At 38.3% G+C, this 16,084-nt stretch overlaps 1 protein-coding gene across 1 annotated transcript in view; it reads right to left on the bottom strand.

The window, feature by feature from the left end:
- csmd1a (CUB and Sushi multiple domains 1a) overlaps positions 1-16,084 on the bottom strand; it is a 603,150-nt gene that overhangs the window by 81,753 nt on the left and 505,313 nt on the right. The window contains exons 37-40 of the mRNA XM_066678438.1: positions 12,660-12,764; positions 5,339-5,457; positions 3,271-3,340; positions 2,800-2,916 (exon numbers count right to left, since the gene is read on the bottom strand). Of these exons, the coding sequence (XP_066534535.1) occupies positions 2,800-2,916; positions 3,271-3,340; positions 5,339-5,457; positions 12,660-12,764 (411 nt within the window). The remainder of the gene's footprint in view (positions 1-2,799; positions 2,917-3,270; positions 3,341-5,338; positions 5,458-12,659; positions 12,765-16,084) is intronic.

Below are 16,084 nucleotides of genomic sequence, written 5' to 3'. Positions count from 1 at the left end.
GATTAACATGTTCTTATTTTTCATTGAATAAAACTAGATAAAAACAAACAAAAATTATATGATTAAAATGAGACTAAATCTAATACACATTTTGGTCAAAAGAGTAAGAAAAAAGTAAATCAAAATCTCTTGCCAAAATTATCATTGGAACTGGCTACTATTACAATTAAATCTGGGAATGGGGTGGGAGTGCACTTTTTTAATTCAATACCAAAGAAATATTTAATCTTCAATTCCCTAATTTTGTAGAATGTGGGACAATGTTGACATTAACCTTGCATTAAGCAGGGGGAGCTTATGAGTTCATGTTTGGGGGACAAGTGAAAGAAACTGGATCTTATCTTCCTTACCTTCCCTTGCTTCCTCAGAGGACAGCCACTGAAAGATTCTTTAGGGAACTAAAAGTGGTTCATTTGTAGTATGTACTCTACAGGGACTCTTTTTGACACCTAGACACCTGGAATTTTCTGATCCGATACTTGTTTACTCCAACTGAAGTTGAAGTATTTGGATTTGCTGGCGTTCTATTTAAGTCACTATTTTATGGAAGAAACAATAATTTCACTTGAGTGTGGTTTTAGGCTATTCTACCCATCTCTGATCCCAGCTGAGTGCCTGGATATCAGTGGTGTTCAGTTCAATGGTGCAGGGTGATGTCTGATGCCATGGCCATTCGTCTCACAGCTTGCCTTTAGTCTGCTTCTATTAAACGGTGAAGTCATCTCTCAGACTTTTCCCCGCACTCTCTTTTCCTCCAGCAACATAGCAATCTACTTTGTGCACTGAAAAAAGTATACGCAACAACCTAATGAATGCAGATTGCAGCGATTTATATCTATTCCTAAGTTTGTCCTCCAAAGTCTGATGCTTAATGTCAGGGAGCAAAGAGCAAAAGCAGCAGGACCGTTTCTAACATTACACAATCACTGTGGCATATGGGCTTTTTAACGTGTTCGATATTAATGGGTAAAGCACAAAAAACTTGTGCAGGTAAGAGTCGATTCCATCAATGCAGCCTAGAGTCTGCCGATATGTTCACGAAGCGAAATGCATTAATTATCTGAAAAAAAATATCTGCGTACTGAATGTCAGGCGAATTGATTTGCAGCTGCCTGAGTGAAACCATGTGAATTGAAATGTGACTTGGCCTTAACCCTTGGCAGCTACTAATCTGAGTCTCTCTCTCCTTTTTCCCTAGACCAGATTCTTGGTCATATAACCACCTCCCAGATGAGAACACAAAGTTACTTTACTCTTCTTTTACTTTTTTTTATTATAATTTTTTTTTATTTTGTTACAACATATATTTATGTAAAAGCGTCTTGAAGACAAGAGTGAAGTAACTTTGTTTCCTGATCTGGGAAGTGCTTACATATATATATATATATATATATATATATATATATATATATATATATATATATATATATATATATATATATATATATATATTACTGAGAGCACACATTTTCCCAATCATTCCCTCACAACTAATAAACATCTAACCACCTTCTCCCACAGGCTAGATTAGATTTTGGCACACTGCTGTGCATATCTGATAGCTTTCAGTCATGAGAGCATTAGAGCTCATTCACACCTGCCATTAACATGCATCCTGGGTGATCTGATCATATGTGGCCAGTATAAAGTTCAGGTGTGAATGAGGGTACAGTTCGTCTTGAGGATCACATAGTATCTGATCATGCAAACCACATTCAGAGGTGGTCAGAGACACATATGACCATTTTATACTTATAGTGTGTAGATGAAAGCATCTGGATGTGTCTCTGATAGCAACAAGCACCATCCACACCAACTCAGTCACTGCTACAGCTAGGGTTTTTCAAGTAAACAATGAAGTATCAAGCCATAATTAGTGTGTGTGTTTTCATGAGTGAGCCAATATGGCTTGTGCTCTGATTCACAGACTGAAACATGCTTCTTGTTTATGTTTCTCACACCAAAATCTAAAAATATATTTTGTTTCAAGCTCTAGACTGTTCAAGGGTTCTGTTTCTGGGCGTGTGTTTACTAGGTTTCTAACAGAAAAACTGATTTATTTAAGTGTTTTGGGGAAATTGCACCGACTTTCCCATGCCCCCCCTGCAGCGGAAATGATGTGAGAAATCCAATAACAAGTGGTCACAGGAGATGCATTTAAATGCCAGGTGTGAAGGCCTAGGTATTTTGGCAGTCATTTGAGATCGGATCATCCGAGATGCATATTAATACCACATGTGAACAGGGCCTTAGTTAGGTCAGGTAGTGATAATGATTAGACTCCACTCTAACTCATCTCTAAGGTAATAAACGGAAACCCACCATTCAGTGAATGCAGTTCCATTGCTCCACAGCCCAGTTGTGGGAGGATTTATACCCTTCTAGCCAACACTGGCATTGAGCATGGTAATCTAAAGCTCATATGCAGCTGCTCTAAAACATCCTTTTTCATTACATGGCTTTCTATAGATTAAATATATATATAAGTATCTGCACAACTGAACATGTGTCCACAAGGAATGCACCTTACTTTAACTAAATCTACTCATTATAAAAAGTGCCTAACACATTTGGACTTACTGTTTCTACAAAGGCTCGTTATTTTTGTGTTGTTTAGTTGTTTGTAATGACCCATAAATCATGCTTCTTCTGATAAAGCTGGAAAATTCATTCAGTAGTCTGGGTTAAGATGGTTGTAACCACTAAACCAGGTCTAGTGACAAAGTGTGTGAAAGGTAAATCAATATCTCTGAGGAGTGTGTGCGCGTGTGTGTGGTCAGCAGTTCTCAGGGTGCTCACCATATCCGATGGGCAGTAGGATCCTCCAGGTGCAGTCCAGGTTGCCAGGGTAGTTGCCAGGGAAACCCGGGCTCAGGATCACATTACTCATGTCATAAAGGGTCCCTCCACACTTGGCTGATTCATAAGAAAGCATCAAAAGGACCGTCATCAGTTTCATGTCATGAATTTTTAATGCTAGAGGTGTGAGCAAGACATCATGCATGAGATAATATTTTTTTTAACTGCTGAGTTATGACATGTCAAACAACACGTGGGCTTTTATTGCGCTGTCAGCGATCTGCACTGTGTACAGTCTAGCACTGTAATAGACTTTACTATTGTATCTGTTCTGCCCAGTCTTGCATTTCTGCATTATTATATGTATGCATGTTGCATCAGTGAGTCTAATGGCTAAGCTTTTCATTATGTTGTACTAGTATAATGAAAACAAATTACAACCGAATTGAACTAAATTATTAAGGGCCATACCAATGCACAGAGGAGGAGGGTAGTTCCACCGTCGTACCGTCCCTGGCATACAGGTTATGTGAGAATGACCCTAAAATAAAAGAGGTTTAGACACAATTACAAATCCCATGACAGCCAAAATCAGCATAGCATACTGGACTGAATTCAGGCTGTCAGAAAGAAAGAGCTGAATTGCTGGTAGAATCCTAAAACATAAAGCAAAATAAAGTACATATCGGTGCAATACTCAGGTACCACCCCTCGTTTACAGATCCCAATGCTATAAAATGCAGTAAAAATAAGAAACTGTGATATGTACATTCTTTAAACCTTTCTTTAACTGACAAAAGCAAAATGAAATGTCTTTTAATGTTTTCACTGAGCAATTTTAGAGTAGGGTAAGTGTACCCAATAAGCCCATTTATAATGGATATCTATTGTGAAAATGCAAGCTTAATCTGAAATAGTATTTCTTAGTTCACATTTTAGAATATGTATTAAAGATATTATATGAAACATGTCAAAATCTGGCATGGGCTTAGTGGTACAGTAGCACAGTGTGTTCCAAATAAGCCCACACCATGATTTACAGACACATATAAACTTTCAATGTTTCCAAAGCAATAATAACAGGAAAATCCTCTCCTCTGCCTTTTTAATGCTTGTTTACTCTCCTCACCTGCACCAATGACTCTCAACATCAGAAATTTAAATAGAAAATTAATCAGATTTTTAATGCTGCTTATAAACAATGGATTAATTTAATTTGATGCAGTTATTTTTTTTTAGCTTACAGATTTCATTGCTTTTAGTTTATTTTTGTAGACAGTCTATATTTCCTGTAGGGGCTTTTTTTTTTAAAACAAACGGTGCATATTAAGTATGTATGTAATTGTAGTTATAAATAAGGTCAGTACGGTAACAGTAAGAATCCAAATAATTGTCAAACTCACATTGTCACAGAGGAATGCATTGAAATTATGAATCCAAGTTCATAAATAGAGAAACTCCTCATTGAAACACAGAGTTGGACTTAAAAGCATACTGGGCTTAAAAGGTTCTATAGTGACAAATGGTGAAAAAAGACTGTTCTTCTTAAATAAAATACATATTTATAAAATCATGCAGGACTAATATGATCTGGACTAAGCGTGCTATTAATTATTATTTTGCCCATATACAGAAATACTAGGTTATTCTCAATCAATGTTAGCTTGGGTTGGCTTACTATTCTGTAGAGCTGTACCATTTAAGCCCACCTTAAAATAAAGCAGATTTTAAAAATATTCAGCTGTATTTTTTGAAGACTAACATAAAGTGAATCAGAAAATCTTCAGTGTATATACATGAACAGTTTAATAATTTAGTAGCGAGTCTCTAAATGAAGCTAACGTGTTAAACTTTGTGTGCCGTGCTACCTCATAAAGCACATATGAACAAAAATAGCATAATCTAAAACAGTATCACTTCTTAATACACACAAATCAAAACATATCTCAGTTTACACAGGGGAAATGTACTTACCAAAGAATTGACTGGAATTAGCAAAAATGTGACAATATCACATGACAACATTTTTTCATGACTTTGTGTGAGGTCCCCTGAGACTGCCTGCACATAATTGGGGCTCAGCATTGGCAAATATGATTGGTGTTTAACAATAAATGACATGGAAGTAACACATTACTGAATTGATTACAATATTAGGCACAAAATATTAATCTCTGTTTACTTAATTTGACTTTAAATCTGAAAGTGGGCACATGGGCTTAATGGGTACAATTACCATAAATGACCTTATATCTGATGTTCTTGGAAACCTCTCCTGAAAAATGTATAACATGTATGTAATGGGTGGTTCAATAATTACTCACAATATCATGTGAACACATCAGCTGCTCTATACACCGCATGAATATGTCATGCCAGATGGACATACATAATGAGTAGAAATGCCCAAAGATTTTTTTTTACATTTGCATATATTAAAATGGAAGGAGAGTTATTTTTTTTAAACAGATACCTGTTTATTTGGATCTCATTGAGAGAGACAGAGAGGGAGAGAGAGGGTGGGGGCGGGGGTGTCTACCTGCAACACGTATCCTGGCTCACAGCTGAATGACACCACTTCATTCACCATGTACCGATCTCCACTTTTAATTCCATTTGCAGGCACTACGGGCTCTGGGCAGGTAGTCAGCCCCACAGCTGGATGGACAACACACAACACAGAAAGGTAGAAAGAGGCAGAGGTATCAGTATACTGACCAACACTTCTTCACAAAAAAACCCAGCCGTGTTAACTTTTGGGCACCCCCAGTCTAAAGAAATGTTTTATCGATCCCAAAGAAATTGGATGGAGTTCAATCACACCAGACAACACAGTTCCACTGCTCCTCGGCCCAGTGCTGGGTTGCTTTATCCCCTTCTTGCCCACAACTTGCAGTGAGCAATTTGCATGACCGTAGACCATGTCCATCTGCTCCAGCATTTACCATTTACTTCATGCTTTTCTTGAGAGATAAAATAAGCTGTGACTGCAAAAGTGAAGGAGTAACCTAGATAAACCAAGTATCAGGGTTCACTCATTTTAAAGGATGTCTACAAACCATTGCACATATAGTGTACTTTCTCTGAGGTTGTCATTTAAACAGAGGTCACATGGCTGTATGTAAGCACCAGACAACGGGACAGCCTTTCAGATGGTCTCGGTTTAACAGCCAGATCTGACTGAGGAACTCCAGATTGAATTAAACATTGAGCTAGGAAGTTTCCATAGCAATGCTTTTGGTGAAAGGTGTAAAAGAAGATGCTTTCTCTGGTCCCTTTTATTTAGACTGTGGTGCTCAGCGGGGGTCCTGTGCCACCATGGAAACACAGAGCTTTTAAAAATTCTCCCAATCTCGTCTGGATTGAAAACAGGTGTCATGCAGTATGAGCTCAATAAAATAACATTACAACTTCTGTCTCTTACTCACACACAGAGAACCAAGGAGAGAAAATAAAAATTGACATTCTAATCTGTTTAGTTATTCAGAGCCTTCCCCATGACTACAAACAAAAAAACATGTTGCTTGAAAATCTAAAAGCTGCCAGTTTCCCATTTGCATATCAACAACGTAAGTTACATCACAATGTCACAATTCAGCATCTGCCAAAATCTGGACATGACTAATAAGTACCATTCCAATACGGACATTAATCAAATAAAGTCATGTAATATCCAGGGGTTTCTCAGTGATTTTACTCCTGTTCATTTCTGTCACATCAGATATTTTTATGGACTGTGCCCTTGTTCTTTTACTTAAATTAATTTGATCAGCGTGAATGAAGGACACATCCAAAATCACTGGGCGCAAGGAAGGAACACACCCTAGACAGGGTGCACAATGCACATTATCTTATTTCTCATGGGTTGTTAATGTCCTGTGTTTTTAATTGCATAAATATGATGCATAAAATTAAGAAATATATCGTGTTTATTGTTTTTCCTTTTAATTCAATACTTGCACCAACATTTAATTACTTCTGGTACTTCAGGATAAAAGATTCTGACTGAAATCCTGATTAATATTAGCATGTTCATATTGTATGCAAAGTGTGATTTGTCTTCTGTTGCTTTAATACAAGCAAATATAAATCAGCTTGACAATTCAACTGTTAAAAAGAAATAATTAAACATAAAATAAATATCAGCCACACAAATTGATGAGGGCTGGAGTAATATGAATGTCCCTCTGGTCACTCCCATATTACACACTGCAGACAAACAAACAAGGCCAGAGCGGTCAGCGGATGAGAAAGGGGCACAAATGGGGCGCAAGCTGACTGTATCAAAGTACAACTATTTCTGAGCTAATAGCAGTTCTGTTTGGGAATCATAATAGACGTTGTGGTCAGTAATTCAGACCTGACATTTTATCCCAAGTTGGGATGCTGAAGCGAGCCACTATCACAGCTGAGCTGATTGTTATTATTGTACCACCATGGGCCATTACACCACCAGTTTCGGGGCCTAATTGGACTCTCCCTTGACAGAGTGCGCCATAACTCTGGGACGCCTTTAGAGTTCACTTATTTATGGTGATTTAGCGCAGAGAGGCGGAGGAGTGAAAGATTCCTGCGGTATTTTCGGAGCTACCTGATAGGCACAATGGCAGGCATTAAGATAAGGGAAGTGCTTAATGCTCTTTTGGACGGGGGCATCACTCTACTCTGTGCTGTTTTAGCCACTAGCCACTGACCAGTGCTCTAAATGGATGCAGGCGGAGAGGCAGACAAATTGGACTGTCCAGGTGAGTGGACCGGAGGATAGAAATAGACAAATGGGCAGATGTGGGCAGCGAATTAAGAGAGGTGGCGTACATCAGGGCCGAGTGGACAAAAAAACATCCGCCATATACCTACACACACACTTAGGAGAGGGAGAAGCCCTGATGCTACACTATACAGCCCAAAGTGTCTGACAACACATCTCCTGATAGCAAGGATATGCCAGTCAGGAGTATTAATGATCAACAGGGAGTTCCTGCCTCTATTCTTCTGACTAGAAGCCAACCATCTAGACAACTAGAGGTCGTTGTTGTGAAGGGTTGATTGCATTCAGCATAAGAGCATTATGGAAGTCAGGTACTGAATTTAGATGCTTTGTTCTGGATAACAACCATTCCTGCTCATGCCAAAAGTACAGGAAAGTTCTCAATCTTTCCAGAGAACCCAGTTCCACTGCTCTACATTGAAATTGAGCATGGTGACTTTAAGCTCAACGGCAGCTGCTTCAGAACTTCCCATGTCATTTTGTGCTTTTCTACAGAAATCATAAAAGCGCATTTGAAAATCTGGGTCTACAAATGTTTGAACATATAGTTTATCAGAGGCAAGACCAAGACACCACTCTGGAAAATGACTTCCATTGACAGCTCTCTGCAAAAAATGTCACCAGCATTTAAGAAGCTTTCAGAACCAGTGTGCTTAGTCTAGAAATGTCAGCCTACAGAACTGTCATTTATCTCTAAAATATATTTTTAGCAATTACAATATAACAAAAGGGACACTGTTATGAACAAACTAAACTAAATTAAATGGACCCATCCCTTATTGACATGTACATCACAAGCCTATCGTACATGTACTCAGTTCCTGGTTCTTCACCAAAAAAATTTACTTATAGGGTTTGTTGTGTTTAAGTACTAAAACAGGGTCTTGTACCATCCTCCACAGACAGGAGGTTAGATAATTTGATAATTCCAAATTTATCAGTTTCTATACGTACTACATCACTGTGCCCTGAAACAAACTGTTCAAAAGTTAAGGAGTAAATGTTGGTAAGCTAAATTAGAAGTCTTTTTTCAAGGACTTCCTCAGCACAATGAGTTTTCCTGTATTCCTTGATTAAAAATAATGAAAATAGTCACAGATTACGGTTTAGTATAATTTCTACACTATGAATCATTTAAAGACCAACCCTCAGATACCAACAACACGTAACAATAATGATTATATGAATGTTTTCAATAAAAAAACTGAAGGCTATAGACTAAATAAATAAATAAATACAATAATAAACAATAAAACAATAATAAAAACACAATTACAAAATACCATACAATTAACCACAACTGTTGCTAATGCAGATCCTGAATGAAGTGTAACTACAGCATGAAGGATATATTCCTTTAGTCTATTTCTCGAACCTAGTTAAACTTATTTCGTCCATCAACCTTCATATTAGACCATGTCCCTACAAGTTGACTCAAAAACATATTACCAGAAATAGCTGAACCCCTATTCTGGATAATAAACTCATCTCTCAGCTTTGGCTATGTACCAAAAGCATTTATATTAACGGTGATTAATCCTTTGATCCATAAACTAGATCTTGATCCCTGTGAGCAGTCAAACTGTAGACATGTTTCAAATCTTCATTTTATGTCCAAGACTTTAGGAAAAGCTGTGGCTCAACAATTAGTTCTGCATTTGCATATGAATTACATGTTTGAAAAATTCCAGTCAAGATTCAGGCCTTATCACAGCACAGAGACAGCACTGGTGAAAACTGTAAATGGCCTCTTATTATTCTCTGAACAAGGTTACATATCCCTGTTGGTTTTATTCAGCCTGAGTGCAGCATTTGATACTATAGATCACAACATTTTACTAGGCAGCCTATGTCATATAATTGGGGCTACAGGAGTAAAGCTAGCTGAGTTAGATCGTAATTGGTAACTAATCGCTATCAGTTTGTATGGAGTATCATCAGGAATGTTAAATATGGGGTACCACAAGGTTCTGTTTTAGGACCAATACTTATTTTCATTCTACCTGTTGCAACTAGGGAATGTTATCCATAAATGTGGCATTAACTTTCACGGTTAGGCTAATGACACGGTTTTATATTATTTATCTTATTATATCAGGCATATCTTGGCATCACATCTGACTTTAATCTGTCATTTGACAAACAAAAGTAATATAACTATAACAGCATTACATTAACTACGAAATATTGCAAAGGCTAACCTGAGTATTGCCATGTCAGTGGAGGATGCAGAAAAATTAGTTCATGCCTTTATCACTTTCAGGTTGTACTACGACAATACCGTAAATGTGATGTTCCAATGTGATGTGCCTGAATAAACTCCAGAGCACTGCAGCCAGAGTCCTTAAAATAATTAGCAATTTTGACTACTGGACCTACACTGGCTGCCAACCAAATTCAGAATAGATTACACACTTCTGCTGTTGACATATATAGCTATAAATGACTTTGCCCCTCAGTAACTGAGTGAACTTATGTCGTATTATGAACCATCTCACCTACATATATCACAAGGTGTTGGCTGCCTGTTTGTGTCTAAAATTATTAAATCTACTCCAGGGGGCAGAGACTTTTTTTTATTTAGAGCCTCCAAACTTTGAAATAACCTTCCAGCCTTTAAGTCTAGGTTAAAAACCTACATTTGTAGTCAGACATTTGATCATTAGGTTCACATTAGATAAAATGTACATATCTAGGAGTTCTTTGACATAGAGAATTGTGGTAATCATACGTTAGTGCTGTCTTCCCTCTGCTCTCTCACGATCACTCGGGTTTGTTGACAGTGGAGCACAGGGTTGTTGATATCTTTGGAAGCCCTCATGTCTGTGCCCTTCTAGCCCTTCCTTTATAATTACACTCTTCTAATCAGGACTGCCAGAGCTACAACTCAAACCCAAATTATTCTTATAATGTTCAGTCACCCGGAATCAAATATTAGACCTCTCTGTATGTTCTTCTGCCAAGCGGAACTACTGATGCTGGTGAAAGATCCTGGTGAAAGAAACAGGGGGTGTCCTCACCTGCCTGTCGTCTGGCCAGCTTTGACCATGAGATAGCAACCATATGTCGCCCAGAACATACTTCAGGATTCCTGCTCATCATTCATAAATTCTTTAAAAAAAGGGCTATAAATGGTTATTTCAGCAATGCTATAGTAGAAACATGTTTGGTTCTATTAAAAACCATGTTTGTTTAAGAGATGTGTGACTGAGAAGAAACTTTTAAAGTTTTCAAATATTTCACTCAATCTTAAGGTTCTTTACCCATTTAAATGTCATTTGCCAAAATGGTTCTTTATTCTCTTCTTACTCTATTTTTAATAATTCTTTATTTGTACAGATCTGTGTCTATAAACTGCCATGTTTTTGAGTCTTTGTTCCTCCCAAAGATTTCTTTCGCCATTTCATTCAACACTCAATCCACACACACACTGGCGAGAAGCGGCGGTCAAATGCGCACAGCATACTCTCAACCAGGAATGACTGTCCACCTGGAGGACTGCATCAGGCACTAGGGTTTCAGGCAGTCAGGCAATAGGGCCAGTCCATATCTGGGCACACACACATTCACTCACACATATACACACTCATTGACTCACATCAGGACTGTTATTACAGAAGCCAATTCACCTAACCTCCATGTTTTTGGACTGTGGGAGGAAACCAGAGACCTCGGAGGAAACCCACGCAGAGACGGGGAGAACATGTAAACTCCACCCAAATGGGACTTGAACCCAAGGTCCCAGCGCTGAGAGGTAAACGTGCTAACCACCAGGCCACCGTGCCTCCCTTTAAAACTGCTTGTTGACAGCATAATTTGTAAAATGTGCCCTAGAGAAGTCTTTATTGCATAGAATTCAACCCAATTACACATGTCAATAGCCTATGACCTTAGAGCAGTGTCAAATTTGTGCCGGGCAGTGCAGAGGCTCAGCAGGCAGAGTTGCTGTCATTCAGCTACAGGATCCTGAAGGTTGTGGGTTTGAGGCCCACTCGGGTGACTGTCTGTGAGTTGGGTGTGTTCTCCCTGTGGGTTTCCTCCCTCAGTCCACACATGGGTAGGGGATTGGCTACTCTAAAATGTCCATAGGTGTGAGTGTGTGTTGCCCTGTGACTGGTTCACCTCCACATTCTGTTTCTTGCCTTGCTCTATACCCAAATTGACCTTGAACTGGATAAACGGTTAGAGACAATGAATGTATGTGTGCCCTTTCCAAAACTATCCTGGCTAAAACATTCCTTATAACTTCAGACATAATGGACAAGATTAAAAAAAAATCATAAGATTGCTTTTGTAGTTTAGGAATTTTATTAATTATTTATTTGTGCATATTTTTATATTTTACTTTGAATTAAAAGAACTTCTGGCATTAAAAGAACTTTTGATATTACAATTACCATAAAAGTTTAGTGAGTAATTTTATCACTCTCACTTATTAATATTTCTTTATTTACTACTGTTTTCCTGTTTATTTTCCACATTAAGGCACACAGAATTTCTTTTTAACATTTGGAAAGTTTTAATACAAGAAAAAATATTATTACATTAAATTCTCTGTTATTGCGGCAAACTTGCAGTACCCCCTAAACCAACACACAAACACAGAGTTACAATCCAAAAGAGCTGCTCAATCTATATCTATATTATAATCTTGACTTAGTTTGACAGTAGTGCATTAGTGTATCCTGACAAGCATACCTGAAGGCATAGGTTTGTGTGTCCCAGTAATAAAATATTTACGTAATGAAAATATGTACATATCCACTACACAGAGGAGACTGAATAAAAAAATAGTTAAAAAATTGGCCTGTACAAACATTAGGACACATTAAATGTTTGTCTTCAACATACATAAACAGAGAGCGTGCAGTAAAATGCCATTATCTGGTTTGTTCCCTGTAAAAGAGAACTGTATATTTCACCTGGTGTGCCCACTTGAGCACACAACTCTGTTTTGTGTGTGCGCCTGTACGTGCAGGAGTGTACGTGAGAATATGACAAAAGTGTGTGTGTGAGTGTTTAAAAGAGCGAGAGAAGTATTTAAGGACATGGAGCAGTAAAGCTCCTGTGGTGAGAAGGTCTCTGTACTCACTCTTGTACTCCAGGTGGAACCCGGCGGCGACAACACTGATGTCTGTGTGGAAATGAAGGTAGAGCTGGTTGGAGGTGCTGTTCAACAAGGCTGGGGCTGTTGTACCTGCATTACAACACAGAGGAAAAGAGAAAGAGCAAGAGAGAGAGAGAGAGAGAGAGAGAGAGAGAGAGGTGTGAGAGCAAAGTAAAGAGGACGAGAAACGATAAAAAATAAAGAGCAAACCTTGGGGCCAAGGTTGGGCAAATTAGCCAAACGCTTACAGAAGGACGGATGTTCAGGAGAAGGTGAGCAGCTGTTAATCATGCCACAGGAAACCTTCTCGCTCATGAAAGGCGAGCTGTGTTTGGAGGTCATCCAAACCAAACCAAAGACAAGTAAAAAGACAGCGAGGGGAAAAAAATAAATTAAATAAAAAATAAATCATAATTTTTTTTTGACAGGCTCTTGTGTAATTGAAGTTTGTCACTGGCCTTCTATCACCCAAGCTCACATGAAAGAACTTTCATCTTGTGTCTCTAGGGGAGTCGATCATTATCCTGCTCCAAAGGAAAACAGGGGAGTTAACTTTAACTCTGCTCCAAGTAGCCTCAGTACTTTTCTTAAAAAAATGCTTAGAACTGTATGGGAGACGGCCGTCCGCAAATGTGCGAATGAACTGATTGACAGCTCTCTCGTGGCTCCAGACCTGATTGAAATGCAGCAGACAGAAATAGCAGCGATTGTATATCCGTCTGGGCCGTGATCAACCTTCTCATATTTGCGACGCTGTCTTTGTAGTGAGCATTTTTACGCCTTAATAAATCTCATGCTGAGGCATTTGCATGCCTGTGGCGTTTTATATAATACCGCATATGTACGGTGCAAATACCATCATTTATAATATTGCCTGGCAACCTTGCTTCAGAAGAAAGACATAATTCAGCCTTCTTCAGACCTATATTACCTGGTACATGAGTAATTATTAGCATTCACCAGAAACAAACAAATCAGTCTCCCATACGGCCTCCTTTTTTTTCCTCTGTATTTCTTTTACTGATGTCCTTTTGGGAATTCAGGTACACTTCAAACACTGTGTGCCTAATGTAAATAAGATGTGATGGTTAAGAAAAACCAACAACATAAACCACAGCTCAGTATGTCAAAAACAGACGCAGCACATGAAGGTGTTCCACAGCTGTAAACTCTCAAAAATTACCAGTACTGCTGAGTGATGTCGCTGAAAAACAAATATCTGTGGACATTCCATTTAATTTGTGGTTTAAAGTGATTTTATTTACTATTAGAAACAAGACTCCTTGTAAAACCTCCAGAGAAAAGTATTGTGGGGGGGGGGGTTACTATGCAGGTATATTACTGTCTCTTACTGTCTCTAAAGGAAAAATATAAATGTAATTTTAAAGGCACAACCATGATTTAAATGGGGCATATGACTCAACACTGTTATAAAGCTACAATTAATATAGAATATGTTACAATTAACTAAATATACTGAATATGTGCCCTTGAGGGTACAACTACAGTGACAGCCAGTAGGTACCGCCAGTGACAGGATGTATAATGCCCCACAGAATTGAAATCTGGAGTAAGGAAACCATGCTCTCTTCAGTAAATGGAAGACAATCCAATATCTCATGGGAATAAAATACAGCAATATATTATTGGCTGGATTACAATAAAATCCTTACGGTTCTGACAGGTAATGCAAAACCTTACTAAAGAACAGAAGCTATTACTGTTCTTGAGTTCCGAAAAAAATGCTCAATGAGCAAAATCTTTTAAAAGCACAGCACTGAATGGAATGTCTTATATTGGGGCAGGTGACTAGCATTACACCAAGTTTTACTGACATCATTGGAAGAAGTATGGGGTCAGTGTGTAAAGATAGATATTAAAGTCTCCAATCCAATGAGACATATACCCTCACTCCCTGCTGAATGAGCAGGTGCATAGAGAGTGCATATGATAAGTGGAGCTTATAAAATGAGTGCAGATACAGGATGAAAACAGACAATGAGTGTAAATACAAGACTCCTGAATTTAACAAAGTGCATCACTGAACTCCATCCCTCGCCGAAGTCAAAAAGCGATGACCAATGATAGCAAAGCTATGCCTATGTGACATGTATTCTGTGCTATTCAGAGCTTTGTGACAGAATGACTCATGCTGTTCTAGTCAGTAGTAGGCATGTATTAGTCCCAGTGCATTAGACTGATGACTGAAGCCTGAAAAACGCTCCTTTGCGCTTGAATGACTTGACTAATAATTTCTGGATGAGGTTTGACAGCCCCATAGAGCTCAACCAGTGTCCGGCTATTCAGCACTCCTTCATTTCCATTAGCTAGACGGCAATCTGCCGCCTTTCTTAGGCCTGTCAGATGAGCGTGCGATGAGCCTAAATAGATTTTGCCGGATTGAATATGGTACATTTAGAGCACTGCATTACATTAGATGCCAGCAGCAATTGTTATGACAAGGATATACCTCTAAGGAAATACCTCTATTAGCGATGAACAGCTTTAGAGTGGGTGTTCCTTTCATGAGATGAAGTGAAGAGTGTTCTTCCTTCACTGCACTGAGGTAAACACTTCCTCCAAGGCTTCACACTACATTTAAGCTGTGTTAATTTCTGTAAGGAAAGGGCATGCCCATGTGTGTCCTTCGAGACGACCTTAAAAGAGCAATAAATAGCATATATGTGTTTCGCCTATCAATCACGCAATTGGCAAGAGGCTGATATTATGCCTGGCCAAGAAGCTTGGCACAAAACAGAAGCAGAAACAAACCACATATTTAAAAATCCACCAAGATATTATTCACTACAAAGGTGAGGCACCTCTTAAAGTAGTGGGGCAAAAGCTATTGTTTGATATATAACCACAAAAATAAAACGAGCTGTGACTTATTTAAGAAAACAAGGCCAAGAAAAGTTTTTTTTTTTAAAAAACAGTTATACTTTTCATAAATATCTGAAGATGTTTCCCAGGATGTGTCCCAGTGACTGTAAATGACATAAGTGACATTTCTCTACTCGTGGAAGAGAAATGGCATCAGGAGATTTTAAACAACAGAGAGACCTCCAAACATTGACAAGCATGAACTGAGATGAGGATACTGCTCCATTCCTGCTCCATAGGTGGATAATATAAACTTACTTTTGCTTTTTCTGATTGCTTATGGTGGAAATGTCTCCAAATTCAGGAGATGGCTACCTTCATTACCAGAAATGTTACAAAATTAAATGACTGTTGTTACAAATGAGTTTCTGACCATTCAAACAATGAATGAAAATTTATAGACAAGTTAAACTTCTTCCACTTATAAACAACAGTATTTTTTTCCAATCAAAAATACCACTCGAACTTAAAAGATGCAAAGAGATTGTGTGAAACTTCTTTTAAAGGTTTATGGCATTGCTCAAAGA

The sequence above is a fragment of the Hoplias malabaricus genome, chromosome 8, assembly GCF_029633855.1.
Source record: "Hoplias malabaricus isolate fHopMal1 chromosome 8, fHopMal1.hap1, whole genome shotgun sequence".
Taxonomy (NCBI): Eukaryota; Metazoa; Chordata; class Actinopteri; order Characiformes; family Erythrinidae; genus Hoplias; species Hoplias malabaricus.
Note: the sequence above shows the minus strand (reverse complement) of the source record. Positions and strands in the feature narration are given on the sequence as shown.